General features: G+C 40.7%; 2 protein-coding genes across 8 annotated transcripts in view; one reads left to right on the top strand and one right to left on the bottom strand.

Annotated features, from left to right (window-relative positions):
* Nucleotides 1-21657, bottom strand: part of LOC135484051 (ribosome quality control complex subunit NEMF-like) — a 60542-nt gene that overhangs the window by 22261 nt on the left and 16624 nt on the right. The window lies entirely within an intron of this gene.
* Nucleotides 1-21657, top strand: part of LOC135484052 (uncharacterized) — a 34495-nt gene that overhangs the window by 3546 nt on the left and 9292 nt on the right. For 2 of the 7 annotated variants that reach the window (XM_064765124.1, XM_064765125.1), the window contains exon 1: nucleotides 7437-7747. The exons of 2 other annotated variants lie outside the window; for them this stretch is intronic. In XM_064765124.1, coding sequence (XP_064621194.1) covers nucleotides 7674-7747 — 74 coding nt within the window. In that variant the 5' untranslated portion in view covers nucleotides 7437-7673. Of the gene's footprint in view, nucleotides 1-3489; nucleotides 3548-7436; nucleotides 7748-15325; nucleotides 15453-17452; nucleotides 17483-21657 lie in introns of those variants that run through there. 3 more of the 7 variants (XM_064765128.1, XM_064765127.1, XM_064765132.1) reach the window with 3 other exon arrangements.

Here is a 21657-nt window from a genome sequence, read left to right as displayed (position 1 = left end):
TCATTTTATCTTTAAATTATGGTTAAGTGTCAATACCAATTTCATCGTAAACTTATTTTGATTAGAAACCAGCAATGTGATACTTGTGAGATCCTGGTAGTTGTAAATGGGCCATGTAGAATTAGCGGAATGAGCGGATTCTGTACAAAATATGATATAATTTCATACAGAATGGAACTTAATGAATTCATTAAGTTTTAATTAGTTCGATACACCACACAGATTATTTGAAAATCGCTTTTTACAGTCGTTAAGCCATGACTCGCAATGAGGGCATGAGAACTGGTCTGTAGGGACAGTTTAGTTCAGTTGGTAGCCGTGCGCAGCGCTGTATTACCGTACCTCCTTTCATCTTCAGAGTTCAGGCATGGTGACGATCATCGCAACAAATACTGGCTTTTTCAGGTGATTGAAGCCCAGAATCTGCTCATTCCGCTCATTCTGCTAATTCTACATGGCCTGCTAAATGATTAAATGAGATTGACTTCGTGTGAAGTGTTTTTTCAGATGGTTGATGCCTAGATTTGCAGCAAAAGACGTGAAAGATAAACATTTCAGACTGATATGTTCTACATAATATGACCCCTCCCAAATGGCCCCAATTCATATGGGAAGCTTCATAGCCTAGCGTTTAACACTGCTGGCTAACACGCAAAAGGGCCCAGGTTCGATCCCGGGGAGAACCCAGGATTGTATTTCTGGACGAATCGGCGTGGCTTTCAAGGAACTAAAATTCCTGACTCAATGGTCCTTTGAATGAGACTTAAAACCGAGGTTCCTTGTATCTGGTGCAAAAGGTTTGAAAAAAAATTCAAGAACAAACTGCAACATCAAATTTGTAAAGCGTCCCTTTGTTGACATATTTTATCACTGTTTTGCTGAAAGTCAAAAGTGCTTCCATGATTTGAAAGGCCACATACTGGGTAATCCAGATGGCCATCACATTACCAGTGTTTTTGCTATTAATGTGGTACCAACTTAAAGTTGAAGAGAAAAGTCAACCGACGAGGTGCATTATAATGGACTAGATGATCTACATTGTAGAGGAGAACAAACAGTGTTTGGCGCGTCTGTGTGCTTATTACTACAACACATTCATAATTATTACTCACAAAATTGATTTTTGAGTTAAAGCGAACTGGAACCGCCGAGCGATTTATTCAACTTTTCGACTTTCACCGCCTGAGAAAGTCAAACTTCCAACTTCCTATTCGAGTTCAGATTTGTAGCTCCGCCCCCGGTGCCCGACTTAAGTTTCCACTTTAAGTGATGCGCAGTTCAATTTGTTATTATTGAGAATCATGTGAGAATCACGTGAGTCATGCGATCTTTCATTCATGAATTTTCGTAGTAAATTCCATAGTAGTGACGTCACTGAATGATTGACAGCTAGGCGCCATGTTTCATTCATGCCTCGTTCTGATCACCCGATACGCGGGAAATGAAAACGAGGTCATACGAACTGGCTTGGCGGTTCCAGTTCGCTTTAATGCATGAATCTTACTCAAGGGATGGTAAAAGGGATTATTTTGACAAAAGACGTCCTCATGAAAAAACCAGGATCTATCAAAACTTGAACACCCATTTAGTAAATGCAAAGTGTTACTTTGCGATATTGTTAACATGCAGTTCCCAAAGATTTCATCTTGGATGTCAAGTTGCTGCTCAACACCCAAAACTACGGTGAGCAAACTCGAACTGTGTGAAGAAGGGCTTAGGGATGCAAAATAATTCAACGTAATGTCACTCATCATGATTCATAAATTGCACTGATTTGAGTCCCGAAAGATGCGATTTGCAGCGAAATTTGTTTCTCGCATGACGTCAGGCGACCGTGGACAGTTTTTGTCACTGGAACACAAAGTCCAGAGTTTTTCAGTTTTTCAAGGTTTCTTTCAGAAAAGTTACTTATACATGTAGTGTTTTTTATCATTGGCAACACCTTCGATTAATTGATGGGAATACTGTGTCCAGACAACCTCTTTAAAGCATCGATCTCACTCAACCCCGGACTCAGCTTATACATCAGCTACATTTCGTTCTCATATCAACAGACATGTCAGATCCTAAGTTGTCGTCTCCTTCAAAGCATAGCAAATAGCAATCAATTCCCAAGCACTTTAAGTGATCTTTATCATTTTGTTCACTAGATTGTCGATTTCCATGTCAATCCGCTTGAGACAGCCAGGCTGATTACCATGCAGTATTGATTTCTTCTTGCCTTTGATTTATTCTCTCCCATTAACCTTCGCATTTGAAAGGAGCAGGTCCTTAGTCTCTCAACAGGATGCGATAACAGACTACCGAGGAATTTAGGCAATATTTCACGGACACCAAACACTAGATCACTAGCGCCTTAAAAATTCTTCGAGGAAATTGCGATATATAGGGTATTGATAATTGAGACAACCTGGATGGAATTCTCATAGCTTGAGCGACTACGAAAGAATTCAGGCCATTCTTCAGGACCATCACTATCAGTTGCACATTGGAAGCATTTTTGTGGAAATTGCAAAAAAGTGTATATAATTGACTGACAAATTGAAATTTAGTATTTAATCCAAATCATGCAGTTTGGGAGTTCCGAGGTGTGTTGTTGTGGAAGATTATAGATTTGACATTTCTGAGCTTCTGAGCTTCTGAGCTACGAACGTGCATTTTCTGTAAGGCTAAATATTCTATCAAAGAGCTAGAAGAAGCAAGAGGTGAAAAGGAAAGAGATAGGATCTCACTTTCTTGATAGAAATGATGTACCGCGAGACTAGATAGTTGATTCCGTAATCAAGAATTATTGAAGAAAAAGGAGTTTCCTGCTGGGCCTGGGTACATAAATCTGTCCTGGCATCAGATTTGCTGAGGTAATCTCAAGAACATCTTAATGAAGATACAAAACGAGCAGTTTGACGTTTGATTTGGTAATGTCCCCATTGGCATGCATAAGGCGAGGACAATTTGCTCTGAGCTTGCTTCTCCCGAATGAAACACGGCACTCCTTAATCAGAAAAGAGGAAACGGTCTGATCTCTACGAACATTGCTACTTTTTATTCTGGGCAAACGACCGCTGGTCAATTTTGATTTCCTTCATTGTACGTCTTCACGGCAGATGATAAGAGTGAACATTATTCTTAATCAAATATTCCGTAGAAGATTAAACAACGACACGGGATAGTGTAAACAAAATACGAGAAAAATCGAAGGAATTACAATGAGATGAATGCAAACGAGATACAGATCTCTGATTTCGTCAAGATAATGTCCGGCTGAATTTCAATATCACCAGGCCATGATAGTCCTGTGCAAGAAGCTGCAGTGATTTACACTAAAAAATAAGAAAAAAAGCAGAAGAGTAACAACCACAGCCTTGTGGAGTCGATGCTGACAATTTCAAGCGTCACTGATCAGAAGTTATTCTGACTTGAAACAGGATTGTTAGTTGATGAGACTTGGTCTGCTCTGAAGGAACTCCTCTGCATTGGTTTTCCTCTTGCTCGACAAATATTTTCTTGAACTACTAAGACTACCAGAAGCAATAACAATGGTTATGAGGTAAGTTGACAGTTAACCTAGTATGTTCTAGCTGTTTGCTGTATTATTTTGTATCTTGAGAGCAGAACTCTTATTTGGTCCTTGTGCATGTTGTGACGTTACTCTTGATGCCGTAAGGGACATCCTGTCCTAACACGTCTAAAATGCAGGGGTGACTTCAGTTGTGTGTCAAGATGCATAATGGATAGCCACCCGATTACTTACCCCAATTTGTGATATACTGTAACCCCTTTACTTTTGCAATCCTACATTTTTATGTTTGCAAAAACATCATTTTTCAGATTTTGCGTCAATTCATTTTACGAATGGGTGCATTTTCCAATGATAAAACCAAGTGAGACATTTTTATACTTCTAATGTTTGCGATTTTAATCCTCTTGCAAAAAATGTGAAAACACCAGGGTTGTGAAATAAAATTGGTTTACGGTATGTCAACAGCTTTAGGAGCAATCCTAACATTATTACTAACGGCATTGATAAAAGTGCACTTCCTCCCGTGCAGTTCTGTAGTATAAGTGGTACGCAGTTCATTACTTGCTCAATCCAATTATCTGCACAAGGGAGAGTCAGCTTCAGTGCCTAGGGTCTGCTTAATGAGGCTTAAAACAGTGGTGAATCGGGTGGAGTATTGTTAAGGCCGTAGCCCTAGCTATGATGGAAAGCAGGTCAATGCCGTTGGACAAATTGGTTAGAGTATGAACCAGAACGAATGAGAACCTAACGGCAGTTAATTGACATACTAATGGTTGGGCCGAGATGCTTAATTCTTCCGGGCCCGGCACAATGTTGCAATCAATTTGGAAGTAACTGGACAGACATTCCACAAGCAGGCTATAAATTATGACAGTGGTAGTGATTTCACAGGCAAGTCAAACATGAGGGCTGAACTAATGACAATGAGAGCCAACATGCAGTTGTCAGTAAGACCAAGAGAGCTGAAATAATGACCATGAGAGCCAACATGCAGTTGTCAGTAGGACCATGAGAGCTAAAATAAAGACCATGAGAGCTAAAATAAACACCATGAGAGCTAAAATAAACACCATGAGAGCCAACATGCAGTTGTCAGTAAGACCAAGAGAGCTGAAATAAAGACCATGAGAGCCAACATGCAGTTGACAGTAAGACCATGAGAGCTGAAATGAAGACCATGAGAGCCAACAATTGTCACTAACTGGTGCACAGACCAATTTCAGATTAAATATTTGACATCCACTTTGCAAGAAAACCTTTGAATATTTTATCAATGAATTTTGCTATAAGCTGTCAACATTTTGTTTAAACATCAAGATCTGGAGAAGGCATAGCAATCAATTACATTTTCTTTAAAGGGGTATTATCTGGTTGCTCAGAAAATAGAAATACATAATGATGTTATGCAGTTATTATGCATGCAAATCTCTTGAAACTTGAAACTGTTGAGGCTGTTAGGAAATACCAGGTTAAAATTGTTGAGGGAAGTGTCTCTTGAGACTGGCAACTGAGCAACTGCCTTTTCATCGGAGTAGCATTACAGGGTGTATTTAACTACTGCCTCCCCCCCCACACACCACTGAAAAAGATAATTTTAATAAAGATTTGAGATGAAAAGTTGTGTTCTGCAGCCCCTCCTCCACCAGACAGCCTATTGGCCCCATGACCAGAAAGTTAAATACGGCCCAGCACAGAACAGCGCTTCGAGTCAAAACTTGGTGTCGAAGTGACATCAATTTGACTCGGATGTCAGCGTTAATGTGTATTGACCTGGTCCACCAATAGCCGGTTATCGGGACAGGTTATTTCAACAGATTCACTATAAACAGTGAGTCAGGTCTGTGGCCACATCATTGAAACCCTTGGGGACTAATTTCCTGATCGCAATTACCTGACTGATGTTGACAAAACAACTGAAAGTAGTATCGATTCCAGGATCGCACCAATAAAGTTGATTGTACCTTTTTTCTCTCCTGTTTGTAATATTACAAGATGATGAAGGTATTGTTTGGTCAAGTCTGGATGACAAAATGTAGCTCAAATCAGGTTACCAGCCCAGATAGTCATCAATATTTTACTCTGTCAACATGATCAATTAACTGATGGGACATAATAGGTACACCCTTAGAAATAAAGGTTAATGAGCTTCTGATAAACCATTAATGGTTTTTCAGCAAACACCATGTGCCCCATAGAAGGTTTTGGTAAAATCAAACCCCCTAACGATTTTTGAGATTGTGAAAAAAACTCTAAGGCTTTTTTATTTTGTTGAAAAACATCCACCGGGTACATATTTGATGGCCGAAAAAACCATTAAAGGTCTTTTTAAAGCTGAAAAACCTTTTTTTCTAAGATTGTATACTCTAGCAAAAACATTAGACAGGTAGCTTCTCTTTACACCGAATGCAACCAGCCCAGCGCAAGCAAAACCTTCTCCAAAATGCCATTACTTCCTTGAAGAGTGCTTTTACATCCATCAAATTTCTTTCTACACCAAACGACCCTCCTGTTTGGCCTTCTCCGAACAGCGCTGAATGATACCTGATGCATTGTACTCACTCAAGAAAGCAAACACTTGCTTCAAATTTCTCTAAACATCTCGTAACGCGTTTCCCAGCAACTATAGCATAAGAAAGCAAGGTATAGATAAGATTTTGCCAAAGTTATAAAAAAATGACTTCTTTGGATAAAGATGGTTCCCAGGAGAGCCACCACGTTTCGCCACTACAGTGATTTGCCTTTGTCGCTAGTTTTGACGCGAATTCTCACCTGTCTGACGTCACAGAATTTAGGCTCCTGCCTGGCACCCACCTCTGAGGCCTTTGACGCATTGTTGTTCCTGATGTTCTTGCACCATTTCTTCCTCGGATTCATCCATAGGGGAGTTCAAGTATCAGTGAAACCCCGAAGTGTTCCACAACTTCCACAATCAAGTGTGCAAGCCAGTACAGTAACAGTGATGAAGTAACAACATTGTATGAACACTGGTAATCTGAAAGATGTTACAGTAGAAACTCCCTTAGCGGACACCTCTCTATTAAGGACAACCTCTTTATCAAGGACACTAGTTTTGGTCCCAAAATGGTTGTTTCAATTCAATTTGATCTCTCTAATCAGGACACCTCTCTATTAAGGACAGCACTAATCAGTCCCAAGGGTGTCCTTTATAGAGAGGTTCTACTGTACTTTCAGTCTAATCCCATTTTCTCAACCATGCTTGATACAGTCTAGTAAGACTGCATTTGATAATGTTTAAAATTCATTTGACAATAGGCCCTTTTCCAGATACGCCGGTACCACCGAGGAACGGCAAACCAAACTACCTTTACAATTGGTTTTACGGTCAATGACGCCAGACTATGCCTCTCGAGACATTGTCTGGCGTCTCGAGACATTGTCTGGCGTCTTTTACCGTGAAGATCTATTGTAAGATGGTTTGTTGGTCTGACCCTAGGTGGTACCGGCGTATCTGGCAAAGGGCCTATAGTTGTCAATCCTAGGGACATAATAGACAGGAACGCTTCAACAACTAATATACAATTTTTGTCTGTACTCTAGTTAACGTTTTTTTATGTCTAAACCTAAGGAAGAAGAAATTTCAGCCAAGTATATTGGCAAAAAATCTAATTTGCATATTGACGCAATTCTGTAACAATACGGAGTGACGTAAGTGTCCACATACGTAACGTACGATCACAAGCATGTTAACAAACGATAAATTGTCATCAGAATCGCTCGGCCGACTGACAGGACAAAACTGCATAATGTAGCCATGTTATCAGTGTGATATGGATGTCGATCAGTTGATGACACTAGCGATTGTCGAGGAGGAGGTGGTACATTATCGCTGCAGCTACGCTAAGGGTCTATATATCGGACTTCCGGCGAACTTTTTGGCACGTTACACAATGCGTATTTGAGGCATTCGTGGCATGGCATAGCTTTGAAAGCAAGGATGGCTTTGCTTTGCTTTAATTTGCTAGGCACATGACTTTCCCGCGTGTGAAGGAACTTTGCGTTAATTACGGACATTATACTATTATCTAGCGACTGAAAGTAAAAAGGCATACCACTGGAAATAAAAATCAAGTTTATTGGAGTAAAATTATAGATACATGCTCGAAAGGAATAATACTTCGTAGGAATCAGAAAGATGGAGTTAACGAACATGTCGGAAACTGCGAGGGCAACATCTCCTCTTTACGTACCTGTGTCAACCGATGAAAGGTACGTCACAGATCAAAGTCTTGTTTTCTTTCCTTTGTCATGTTTGACGATTTTTTTTCATTCGGTAGCAAACATTTTTTTCTTTTCTTTCCCCTTTAAACAATTAGGGCCAAGTTCATAAAGGGCATTTAAGGGTTAGACGTGTACAAGTTCTCTCTAATCAGTTTCAGGGCCTATTCATATTCTGTAAAGATTTACACGAAGGACCTGAATCTGTCTATTCAGTAGTTAAACGCTGTTTTAAGCTAAACGCCCTTTATGAATTTGGCCTTTATTGTTTTAAATGTTTGGTTTACTTGTCATTGCAACCGATCAATCTCATTTCATAGTTGTTTTCTCCTTTTACGATAATCACGTATGAAAAATGAGAAAGTTCGAGTACCGTTTAATAGTCACACAAAAGATATTTTGCTTCCGTGACAGCATATCATAGTGCATGGGACTGAGTACATAAAAGAGTGATGTACTCTGTGGTTCAAACATATGACAAAGAAACAAGATACTCTTAAACACATAATACAGCTATTCCTTTCCAATACCTATCAGCAATTGCATCTGGACTATCGGGAATCGGTATAATAAAAGTACATCTTAATTATTCATTACTAGTTTCAATAACGCATGCCACATAAATTCCTCGTTTTTCATAAATAATAGTAATCATGAGACTGATACAGTGCTAAATCCAACTGGTTTCGGTCCCCCAAAGCGCTTCACATTATTACCCCTAGCTATTGGCCTGTCCATTCTTGGTTCAAGCTCTACTCTCTGGGAGTATACAGGTCAAAACTGCAACTATACAGTGCTCAGGACTAACATTCATAGTTTGCCAACTCTGCCAGCTAGGTACCCATTTACTCCTGGGTGGAGAGAAGCAAGTAGGGTAAAGTGCCTTGCTCAAGGACACAAAGACGAAACAGCGGTGACCCTTCCGAGAATCGAACCCATGACCTCCTGATTATGAGCCCAGTGCTCTAACCACTACGCCACTGATCATCCCTAAAGGATGTAACGGCTCTGATGAACTCTCAATAATAAAGAGGAGACTTTAAAAAAATACGCAACTGGTTGCAGAGCCGGAAACACCCAGAGGCAGTTTTTTCTCTATTCAGTTCGTTTAAGAAATCTGGTTTCTTATGGATTATGCATCATTGAAAATCGTATGTGAGAGAAGAAAATTGCCAGAGGGACGGAACAGGCAATATTATAATCATCAGTCAACAGAATGGTAATTCTTAAATTTGTCCAATTTCCATGGGGAATCTGATAACTGCATGGCTTGAATCCCAATGACTGCTATTAGCCCCAGTGGCACCAGTGGCCATTCCTGTAAGGTGAGTGGATCAATGCTCATTGCGGCGAACTCTCTGCCACCTTGTCAGTGAACACTTCACTAAGAAGGGCGTTATCGCTTCATACTTGTCCATGGTAATCAAGCAAATCATGCAAAATCCAAGCAAAAAGGGCACTCATTAGCTTCCCTTTTATGCGACAAAATCTAGTATAGATTTTCCTGTCAAATCATATCATTTACTAGTGCCGTAATCCTACTGGATATTTGGAGGTATGGAGTCCACTACAGGCTACTCTCCACCTATGTGGGATCTTTTACTTGCCTTGGCATAGACCCTCAGGTACAAGGGACCACAGCATTTTGTCCCATCCTGCAGACTTTACATTATTTACTCATTGTACAAGCTGTGAAGAGCCAGGAATTTTAGTTCCCTGAAAGCCACGCCGTTCGTCCAGAAATACAATCCTGGGTTCTCCGCGGGATCGAACCCGCGGGCCCTATTGAGTGTTAGCAGCAGTGTTAACCACTAGGCTATGAGGCTGCTTATGCACCACATACAGTAGAACCTCTCTATTTAGACACTCTGCGGACTTACAAGTGCTGTCCTTAATAGAGAGGTGTCCTGATTAGGGAGGTCAAATTCAATGGAAACAACCGATTTGGGACAAAAACGAGTGTCCTTAATAGAGAGAGTGTCCTTAATAGAGAGGTGTCCGCTAATGGAGGTTGCAATGTACATGACTGGGTGTGACAACAATGTAGTTTTTATAAGAGAGAAAACAAATCAATAAGGCAACAACTGTTGAGCCAAATGTTTCATTAAATATTCATAATCGATGACAATTAGTCGTGGACAATAGCAGCAGTTTTAATAGCCAAATGAATGAGATGGTGCTAATAGGAAAACCAATTTCACTTCGTGAGTATATCACATTCAATCGGAACCCCAAACCCTCAACAAATGAATTCGCCAGTTTTGATGATATTTTGAACACCATAAAAGAAACATTGACTTTAGGAGCCGTCACACAAGTAGTTATGTCTCCTTTATTCATCTCGCTTTTTCTGGATTATAAGCAGATGGCAACCACAAGTTTTCGATTGCATATTAATCATGAAAGCACAATAACAATATAAAGTTAACTGCACAAATCGTTTGAAAAGATCGGGGAATGAAGATTCTGTCCCGACATTCGATAAAAACACGTAAACAGAAGTATAAGTTCCCCCTAAATGATTGGTCACATTTTAAAGAGCCACAGTAATGCGATGAAAATTGCAGGAAATATCACCACGATGGTCTTATGATAACACTTGTTACAAGAACTGGGGCATACCAGTTGATATTCAGCAATGAACCTCAATTAAATGAAAAAAGGGGTGGTTTTCAAAATAACACAACCAGCTTGTCCCGCTTTTATTTAAACTTATTCCCGGCAATTACAGATAAGTATTGCAGCTGTCAAAGCTATGGGACCAACTTAAACAGGCAGTGGTTGCTGTGTGACTGATCTGACTTATCTCAAAGTTTGACAGTTATCTGCAGTGGGAGTAGAATGCCATCCCACAGCAATGACTAAAGGCCTATCCACAGCATGCACTTTCCTGAAAAAAGGGGTGATTTTCAAAATAACACAACTAGCTTGTCCCGCTTTTATTTTAAACTTATTCGCGGCAATTACAGATAAGTATTGGCTGCTGTCAAAGCTATGGTACCAACTTAAACAGGCAGTGGTTGCTGTGTGACTGATCTGACTAATCTCAGAGTTTGACAGTTATCTGCAGTGGGAGTGGAATGCCATCTCACAGCAATGACCAAAGGCCTACCACAGCATGCACCACATGTGCTGTTAAACAGCACAGCATGCACCACATGTGCTGTTAAACAGCACATGTGGTGCATGCTGTGGTAGGCCTTTGTGAAATTGGTGGCTTGCATTGGAACTAACTTTTTCCCCCTTGTCTGTCATTAAAGGCATTCAAGTGTGTTGGTCAACTATGATTATCTCCTGTCCCTCTACCATAAGGCCTAGTTTCCGCTTATGAGATCACTATTTCGGACACTCAGCACCCCATTTCTGGAAAGGTGTATAAGGCATTCTGAAGGCTATTCCCCTCTTACAAACTGATATAGGTTTGGTATGTTATTTGTATCGTTGAACGAAAATCTCGTTTTGCAAAATCATATATTGGATCATTGCTACTACCATCCATTCTGAACCATCAGAGTTAAACGGTCCGTTACCTCCCCTCTCCTTGGTGTTACAGAGTCTGGGACAGCTTAGTGGATCCAAGGTTTGAGGGTCAAAATGCTACCATCAGGCTACTACCATATAGTAGCACCTTTCCAAAGTAGCACCTTTCCACACCTAACCATGTTCCAGGCCAGAGATCAATTAATATTAATCAAGAAATCTGTTGAATGCAAACATTGCTTAGAATCGAGTTACATCTTAAATTGACCAGAAGGACAGCTACACAGCAACCCCAAATGAGAGACTTTGGTCAACGCAACTTGCAATTATCATTGCACGGGACAAAAATCACTCTTCAGCTCAGGTCATTGCAGGTGCCTGCAGTTAAATCAGACATCAATGCAACCTGCCATAAATATCAAACCCCACATTTAACAGTTTAAATGGCAGAGAAGAGATCTTTTTAACAGTCATCGCAAATTTCTGCAATGAAAATGTCTCGTTTCCAAGGCAATTAAGACGATTGGAGGATTGAGTCTGGCATTCACGATAATCTCGCCTTCGAAAGAGCAATGAAAGGAAAGTGATTAAGGAAACGATGCACTTTGCATAAATGCAAGTGGGTTTACATGTACCATCGACACAAACTGTCAACATCCAGAAGGAGGAAGTATAAACCATCTTAACGCTTTTTTCTCCTTCAGATTTATTTGGAAACTAGTGCCTGCATGAATCAGTTAACGGCATACGACTCTTCTATGTGACATCATCTCACTACCTCATCAGTGATCTTTACACAAAGTCCTCGACAAGTTGGGAGGAATCTTAAAGCACCTATGCCGTTCGTTAGAGATTTGTAAATTTGAAATTGAATTTGAAAGTGTCAAATTGCGTGAATACGTACTAAATATGTAAATTCCAGCACTGCCGTTATGTAGACTGATTTACAAATACTACAAATAACAAGTAGCAGCAAATTCGTCATATCCATAGAGTCCAAATCACTTGACATCTGTCCTGCTTCTCGTCAGTGCATTGTACGCGTGAGTCGAGTGTCGATGACGCACCAGTGACGCGCTTACCTCTATGTTCTGCGTAAATTATACGCGACCTACGCCCGACTTATGCACGCCCTACGCGCTGGGTGGCGTGTCAATGACGTGCCGATGATGCGAATTAAGCGATGACAATTGTGATTTGGACTGTAATAACAGCACGACAGCGTTGTGTAAACTGCATTTCTACTTTCCTGAACCACCAGTATCTACAAACAGCGTACCCCTTTAAGTCCGCCTTAGCTCAGTGCTACTGCTTGATATTCATATACATAAAACAGAAGTGGGTATCTTCAGTCAAGAATTGATCTTTTCCGCACCTCGCAATACAAAGACGTTCAAACCTTGTTTAAACAAGGTCCGAACGTCTACATGTAGGTTTGTTTGTCCTCACCACTGCATTAATTCAAGAGTGATCGCTGAAGGAAGCAGTGAAACATCACGAGATTGGCTTCCCAGACACGATGAACCAAATCATCAGTTTAATAGAGGAGATGTTGAAAGCACAATAAAATGCACTCGCTATATGGCAGGCCTTGCCTTTTAAGGCACTGCCGTTTGGGCACTCAAATAGTCCAGGTAACCTCAACCCTATCCGCCACGCAGAGGAGTGTCGAGGAAGCCTCGTTGATTTACCCGAGGCGAGCCATACATTTTCAGTGCATACAGTGGAAGCACTGTCATACCGAATGCTCTGGTATTGCAGATTATTCACTTGGATCGAGGTTACCCATCCTACAGAAAACAAGTGACCAGACACCGGAAGCTTACGCCTCCAAATCGAGTTCATGACAAGAATTTCTGTCAATTACCAGTCTCTGTTATGAGTGAATGGAGGAGACTGGTGATAGAGGCTAGCACCCAAACTGTTAGGTATCGACCTGGTGAGTAGTCCATTAGGCAAGATTGTTGTATTTATGTACAGTCCAAATCACAAATGACATCCATCCTGGTTCGCGTCATAGACAGGCAACGTATGCGCGAGTTGCGTGCCGAGTTGCACGCCAATGACGCACCAGTGAAGCGCTTATCTCTCTATGTTCGCATAAATTACGCGTGAGTAATGCGTCAATGACGCGCCAATATCGTGAATTTAGGGATGACAATTATGATTCAGACTGTATGTACTGAGATATGTCTGTATTTCCCCCCCCCCCCAAAAAAAACATTGAATTGGAATTGAATTAAATTCAAGGTACTCAGTTGCACTATAGCACTTGGATTCAAGTACACACACTAGACCTCTTCAAAATCGTAACAATTTAATTTTTTTTCAAATGATATTACATTGCCTTGAACATGTTGAAAAATATACTGTTGCAAACATTTTCATCGTTTGCCATTCTGTTCTACACGGTGGCCCAGAATTCTTTTCCCTCACACAATGGATATGCAATGAAATTCTATTGTGCAAGGGGAAATAATTCTGGGCCACCCTGTACAGAAGTCAAGGCAGAGTTGGGTGATTGCTCCCAGCTCTCTAGATGAACTTCTAACTTAACTCTGTAGGCAATGGGAACACCGTTAACGAAGCCGGCCTACCGAAGTCGGCCTACCTGGAACGAACAGGTGTCAGTAGTGAAAAATACAGACACTAAATAGCTGCAACTGGGAATAAAACCAAATAAAATTTATGTTTTCTAAACATCTCGCATTGGTTATCTGGTTTGCGGCAAACTGTGAACAATTTTAACCAAGATTGAGCTATTTAAATGGAATGGGCCCAGTCGTAGAAAACAACTTAAGTCACAAACTTGACATTAAAGCGAACTGGAACCGCCGAGCGATTTATTCAACTTTTCGACTTTCACCGCCCGAGAAAGTCGAGTTCAGATTTGTAGCTCTGCCCCTAGTGCCCGAGCATGCGCAGTTCAATTTGTTATTATTGAGAATCATGTGAGAATCACGTGAGTCATGCGATCTTTCATTCATGAATTTTCGTAGAAAATTCCATAGTAGTGACGTCACTGAATGATTGACAGCTAGGCGCCATGTTTCATTCATGCCTCGCTCTGATCACCCGATACGCGGGGAATGAAAACGAGGTCATACGAACTGGCTTGGCGGTTCCAGTTCGCTTTAACTTTAGAATCTGTGTTATCTCTTTCAGTGAAACCCACGTAATGCAACCTTAAAAGCAATGTCTAGTTTAGTGACCAACCTGTTTTAAACAACTTGGCCCTGGGGTATTTTATCAACAAATGGAAGGGGGAAACATGGAAACTGTGGGAGGATACGAGCTTACCATCGGTGTGGTGATGAGTGTTTTTTCATGTTCTGCTCCAACTATGTTTATAAACATTTGTGCAGTATTTCAATTCATGACAAGAGCTGTGGAAAGACAAAAGACCACACAATTCATGAACATACATGTAGTAAATTGTTTCCAATGTGCCAAATAAGACCTGTAAATTTTAATAAACAGCCAGAGGGGGAGAGCCACCACGTTCCTCAGGAGACCCGGCCCAACTGTCAGCTGGAACTGCTCCATACCATTTCGCACCTCCCACAATGACATGAGGCATCTCATCGCATAATTTTTTGTCCGTGGAAAAACATATCCATTTCCTTGTCGGAATCCAGGAAATATAAACGGATGCTGGCTTTACCTTATGGTACGGTAAAAAGAATGTGAAGCAATTAAGGGATGATCGAGTTGTGGGAAGTAACTGTTAAAGTGGAGTGACAGAAACCGAGAGATATGCACGCTTTCGTCGAGGTTTTTCTACCTCACTGGCTACAGGCGCAACAGCAGGTTATTGTTACAACAGGAACAGGGCAAACATATTCAGTCTCCAAAGGATGACAGGACGAGGTGTTAAGCACGCAGCGTCTGTGAATACCTAAAGCTTGGACCCACCCACTATAGTGTAAGCAAAAACTCGGATCAATGGAAAGGAGCTCTATGATATAAAACTGGCAGTACCGTATCATTCTACTTCATGCCATTTGCCTGTGGTATGCAACATTGTGGATTACCTTCAGACAATGCTGTAAATCACAGGGGGTTCACCTATCCGCGAAAGTTATGCTAGCAATTACCTCTCAACTGATAGAAGGGAGTTTGTTGTAATCTTAAGCTACCGAACTATTCACCACTGAACACTGAGCTAGTAGAATTCCCTTCAAGCATAAATAAATTCAAACATGGAGGCTGCAGGGTAAGTCTTAATTGTCTCTTTTTGCAATAAAATTGTTGCATGAGTTTAGCACCCCGCAAACTAACAATTTTTGTTACCACGACCTGCAATAATAATCACTGTGCGACACTGGTCTGCAGGTAAACTGGAAAACACTGGCTTTGATATTGATTGCAGGTTGCGGAGATCACCTATACTTGTTGCAGACAGCTGATTGACCACCACAAACATAGGATTTTTGTCACATCTGATATGGTCATGAATTCATGTACTAAATCTACAAAATTTTAAAAGTATACATTACGTACTGACATTTTTCGTCCTCCTAACTGCAACTGCAGTCATTCTTCTTTGGTTAACATTCTCCTTAACTCCCCATAAATCATGTCATTTCCCAGTTGTTCTCACCAAGGTCGGTTTCCTAAGGTGAAGGAGAGGGCGACCATCCAACATGTCCAACTCCAAACCACAAGTTATTTCATTAACAACCCTGTCAGTCATGAGAGGCATTGAACATGGCTACCATTCCACCAAGCTAATACATCATGTGGGCAGGGTGAGGCAGGGTCATGATCGACATCGTCATCCAATCCGTTCCCTTTCAAGCTTTCCTGATCACACAAGTGAAAACATCTCAGTTTCTTTGAAAGGGAGGAAAAAAGGGACACTACAGAATAAAGATCAAGGAGCTTGAACCATTTCTACATTCATCGAGTGCACTGCAGAGAAGTGACTAAATACTAGATTGGAACTGATTAGACACTCGATGATGCACCAAAAGAGGGAGCCAACGACAGTGACTCGACTTTGAAATCACTTGAAATCTCACAAGATTTTACAGCCCAAACCATTGTTAAAATTTTTCATTTTTCAATGTTTTTCAAAACCTCAAACTCAAAACCTAAAAAGAACCAAGCTGCACTTACAAGTTCATTTTCAGGATTTATAACCGTGACGGGATGTCCCGATTCCATTAAAACATCATGTCAAATATGTCAAAAGGCAAGGTTCCGGTTTGAATATGTTGAAACGCTTCATGGAGCATGATGTCAGTTAACAAAAGCAAACACGCAATCAAGTGAACCAAGCGAGGCACCAACGAAATCATTAACTTTAACCCTGCCAAGTGCGATCATGGATCAGACTCAATAGAAGCTTCTAGAGATGATATAGGAGGAGGAATGGACTTTTTTCGGGCCACCGGTACAGGTAGCTCTGACCAGGTTCATCCCTGGTTCAGAGGTCACCAGGATTTCGTCCAGTCTAAGCCTATTTTTCGTTTGCAAAGTGGTTCTTCTGAGATTTTACCAGAATTACCTCATTCCTAGGGAAACATGTGTGCACAATTGAGGCTCTCTAAACGTTAGAGGGTTTACTTGGGGACGAGATTGATGGACGTGGTCCCCTGAAATTGAACAATACAAATTGAAGTACACACTGATTCCAGGCGTTCAATCGCTGCGGGCCATTCCATAGGATGGTTCAGTCAGATCAGTGCAAGGAGATCGAGGCTACAGTATGGGTCAAAATCATTCACCCTTAATTTGCTAGGATTTGAGATGAGCAAGAGATTCGATGAAGTTGCCTGGACACAATGAGCTTATCAAAAAACAGGGCGGGGCTTTTTTATATCAAGACAAAGGGACAGGTTCCCCGATTGTTGAAATCCAAAACTGTACTATATTCTTAATTATTAAACATAACCATAGATGGATAAAAGAACTCCCCCCCCCCATAAGTATGACATGCACATTGATAGAGAACTCCCTTCAATCTTATTCCTCTCAGGTAAACTGGGATTAACTAATCTCCATGAAGCAGGTTCTATCATTCTGAATGACATCTCAAGTTATAACAATCAGAACTCAACATGCCAGCAACAAGGTCATAAATAACGCCAAGTGCAGAACATGACAGATGTCTGATTAACCAACACAAACCTGATAAATCAGGGCGATGCACTATTCAAACAACCTTGACCCTAATTCCACATCAACTCACTGGAGACAAAATCAACCTGAGGCAGGTTTCTTCCCAAAGTTATAAGAAGGGTATGGTTTTTTTTAAAATACGGGGATAAGTATAATTTTAAACTCTTTTTTTAAAGGATAAGGTAGAATGGGGTATTTGTAGCCCCTGCATGGTTTGATGCATGAGGATATCAATCAATATCATAGGTAGGGGCTACAATTAAACCGGGGCTACAATTACCCCATTCTACCCTATATCCACGAAGAATTGATAAAGACTAGTTGTGATATCCGCCCAAATTCGATTAGATCAAATCCACCCGATTCTAGAACAAGATTTTTTGAAGCTTACCCCTCTCTCCTCTCCATCATGCCCCAGACCGGAATTAGCTATTCACTAGTCACCCCCCCCCCCCCGCCAGGTGTTTTTCTTAATGATTTTGTGTTAGTTAAACCACCAGGGTCCGGTTGTTCAAAATCACGTTAGCTTTAACGGCGCCGTTAAGTCTTAACATGAAAATTATAATGGGTTTATCTGAAAGAGATAACGTCCTTAAGGATACTTAACATAACTGTTAAGGATAACGTGACTTTTGTGCTTTTGAACAACCGGACCCAGACCCGTCGCCCTTACCCCATGACCACAATCCATGGCAAAAAAATCTTTGGTATTACAAGCCCTACCAGTGAAATTAACAAAGTAACGGATATATGAAACCAATCAGATTATCATATTACAACGGACAGTGGAACATGCAGAATCATATTAAGTGGTGAATCAGACATATTTCCACATATTCAGTTAGTCATCCTTATCAAAAGGTCATAAATGGATATTAGACAAAGATATTCATAGAATCGGCAATTGACAGGACACTATCATGTGCATCCGCTACCTGGACATAAATGGTAACAAAGTTATCAGACGCAGGAGAATCACATCCCGCTTAACGATGAAGGGTACATCCCTCTATATATATATATATATATCGGTCAATTCGGTTTGGGGCAATAATAACTTCTCAAGGGAGCAGTCGGCAAGAGAGCGCTCAGAATGTTAGTATTACCATATCATACCTCCCTCAATGTCCGTAGATTTGTGAGCTGGGTTTTTAAAATGAAAAGAAATAATCTGGATCAAGAACATCATAGTTCGGGAGCTGAGCGACTTTTAGTTAACATGTAAGTTACAAATGATTTGAATGTGTTGTGGGATAGAGTATGCCTACACGACCATAGAGACCAAATTCTTAAGTTTTTCCAGTGGTGGGTGTAGGAGATAGAGGGGTTAAAATTATGGTCAAGCAGGCGTACCCTATCCCTCAACATATTCAAACCAGCTTGTAGGTTAAATAAAAGTCACTCAGCTCCCGAACTAATATGATGATAAACTGAAAACAGTATAAATCAAGCTACTTTCATTGGTACTACTGGTGCCATCCGAAAATAGAATTAAGAAAGACAGTTCAAATTAAATAAATAAATATGAAATAAAAGCATCAATATTGTTACAGACAGATCTGAGATTAAGATAACAACCACTTTCATAGGCTATAACCAGTATACATCATTCATCTATACTTGCTATAACTCATGTTGATGTGCGATTCGATTTAAAAATAATTCAAAAATGGTTTGGAATTTATTGAATCGATTGACGACTTTTTCATCAGAATCTAATTTCTGAGATATTAGGGAGACAAGATCGATAAGAAAAAATAACTCCATAAATTAATGACAGTTTCAATCTGCTAAAGGATCACAATTTCGTCAGAGGGCGTTTCAGAGACTTTATAACAATAATGACTTGGATAGCATCAAACCGCCCAGGTGGTGAAGAGGGAAAAAAGGTTGATGTTAATAAGAAGACAAGCCCCAATTTCATAGAAAGGCGTCGAATTTGCTTGATCTGGATCTCACATGAGGTGAAAATATCATCAAAAACAAGTAATTAATAAGCGAGATAGTGCACTTTTTACCTTTTTTAGTTTTGGCCTCCTGGTGGCCAAGTTGAGAATCAGATCAGATCAAAATTCGGTGTCCGAAATAACATAACGTAGGGAATCATGTGTACTAAATTTCAAGTTCATAGCTTCAGCAGTTAAGAAACGTGCCATAATTTCACTCAAACGTCCAATTTATGCCATTTGACCTCTGCGACCTTGAAAATTACGTCAAATCAAAAACCTGTAAGAGATGTGATGTATCTTTGCAAGGAGAACCTACCATAAAAGTTTTATTGAAAACGAATCACACAAAGAAAGATATCACACTTTTTAGGTTTCCACTTCTGTCCCCCTGGTGGCCAAGTCAAGAATCAGATTGGACCGAAATTCATTGTCAGAGGTCACCTGACCTGGGGCCTCCTGTGTACAAAGGTTCAAGTTCATTGATTTAGCAGTCAAGAAACGTGCCACTGTTTTTGAAACAGGATACTGACGACGGCGACGGACGACGGGCACTGCACTGTTGTATAGACTCCCCTACGGTGAGCCCAAAAATAAAGTTCGAGATGTCTTAAACCCACTGGGAATATTCAAAAAACCTGTTTTGTTTATTTCTGTTTCTAAAGGTGGAGAGATTGAACCTGGGTGCATTTCATTTGAACACACCTAGCCAAAAAAAGAAGGAATGCTGGTCATATGTTTTAAGTTCAGGAATGAATCACAGTAGAGGTAAAATGCTTTTAGGACTTTAAAAAACCTCACACTCAGTCAAAAGCTGATTGGTTTTTTTCCCGATTGATTCCTGGTTCTAACTGATGGTGATTGATATTTTATGCATATGGTCATAGCCTCTCTTTTGCTTGAAGGATTTTCTATCACACATTACGTCAATGAAAGAATGAAAATTTTACCTGTCGAATATATTAAGTCTTTCGCAACCGCAATATACCGGGTTCCGGCCAACCCACCTTAAAACCAGCTCAGTAACGCTATCCATCCGTAAAAGAATGGGAAACGCATTACCAGAGCGTGATAGACCTGCCATCTGGTGAATTTTTTATCAACGAGACTCCAACGTATAATCGACGTAATCACGAGTTGAAAATATGCCAAAAATATGGCCTATTTTCAAAAATTTACTTCAGAGCGGCCAGTTGGCTCATTCGGTAACGCGCACTGCCTAAGAATAATAATAATAATAATAATAATAATTTATTTGATTTAAAGTGCTAAAATAATGGTGCATACATTTTCTAAGCACTGTACATAATATTAAATGAGTACATTAAAAGTGGTGATTTCATGAGGATAAAAAACAGTTTAAAAACATCCGGAAAATATCAATATTTAAAACATGTATGGCCTACTCTGAATATGTTAGGATAAAAAGATGAGTTTTGAGTTTACTCTTAAAAGTGTTTAGCACAGTGACATCACGTAACCAGCTTGGAAGGGCGTTCCACAGCCCCGCGGCCCGGACACACAGAGATCGATCCCCGAAGACCCCATTTGAACGTGGGATGGCAAGGAGCCAAGGGTCATCCGAGGACCGAAGTCTGCGGCCGGGCGCACGGAGACTGAGAAGTTCCTTCATATACTGTGGGCTCTCCTCATGATGGATGACCTTGTGGGTTGTGAGAAGAACTTTGTAGTCGATACGTGATGTCACCGGCAACCAATGAAGAGATTTTAAAATAGGGGTTATGTGCTCTCTCTTTTTGGACCTGGTTAAGAGGCGAGCACTAGCATTTTGTGCTTTTTGAAGGCGCTGGATTTCACAGCCCGGTAATCCGAGCAAAAGACCGTTTTGGAAATCCAGGCGAGATGTTATTAGCGCATTTATTACTCTGGCACAGGTGGTATTGTCCAGGTATCGTCTGATCTTTGCTATTCTATGGATCTGATAGTAAACCCCCCTCACCACTTGGGACACCTGTTGTGACATAGACATGTTTGCATCAAAAACAGCACCAAGATTTCGAACCTGAGATGAGGGAGTAACAGAGGATGATCCGATCTGGATTGAAGGAAGTGGCTCAAGTCTTGACAGCTTTCTCTTCGACGCAATGATGAGGAATTCAGTTTTATCATCATTGCCCTTCAAGTGATTGGGGCCAAGCCACTCCCGAACATCTGCTACACATGATTCAGCCTTTTTAATGGAAAGGCGGAGCCCTTCTGGTGTGGCATCGAACGTATCATATAATTGTATGTCGTCCGCGAAGCCATGACGACACATGTCATGATTTTCAATGATTGCCGCAAGGGGTTTGATGTATATAGAGAAGAGTATAGGGCCAAGCACGGAGC

Source organism: Lineus longissimus, chromosome 3, assembly GCF_910592395.1.
Source record: "Lineus longissimus chromosome 3, tnLinLong1.2, whole genome shotgun sequence".
NCBI classification, from domain to species: domain Eukaryota; kingdom Metazoa; phylum Nemertea; class Pilidiophora; order Heteronemertea; family Lineidae; genus Lineus; species Lineus longissimus.
Note: the sequence above shows the minus strand (reverse complement) of the source record. Positions and strands in the feature narration are given on the sequence as shown.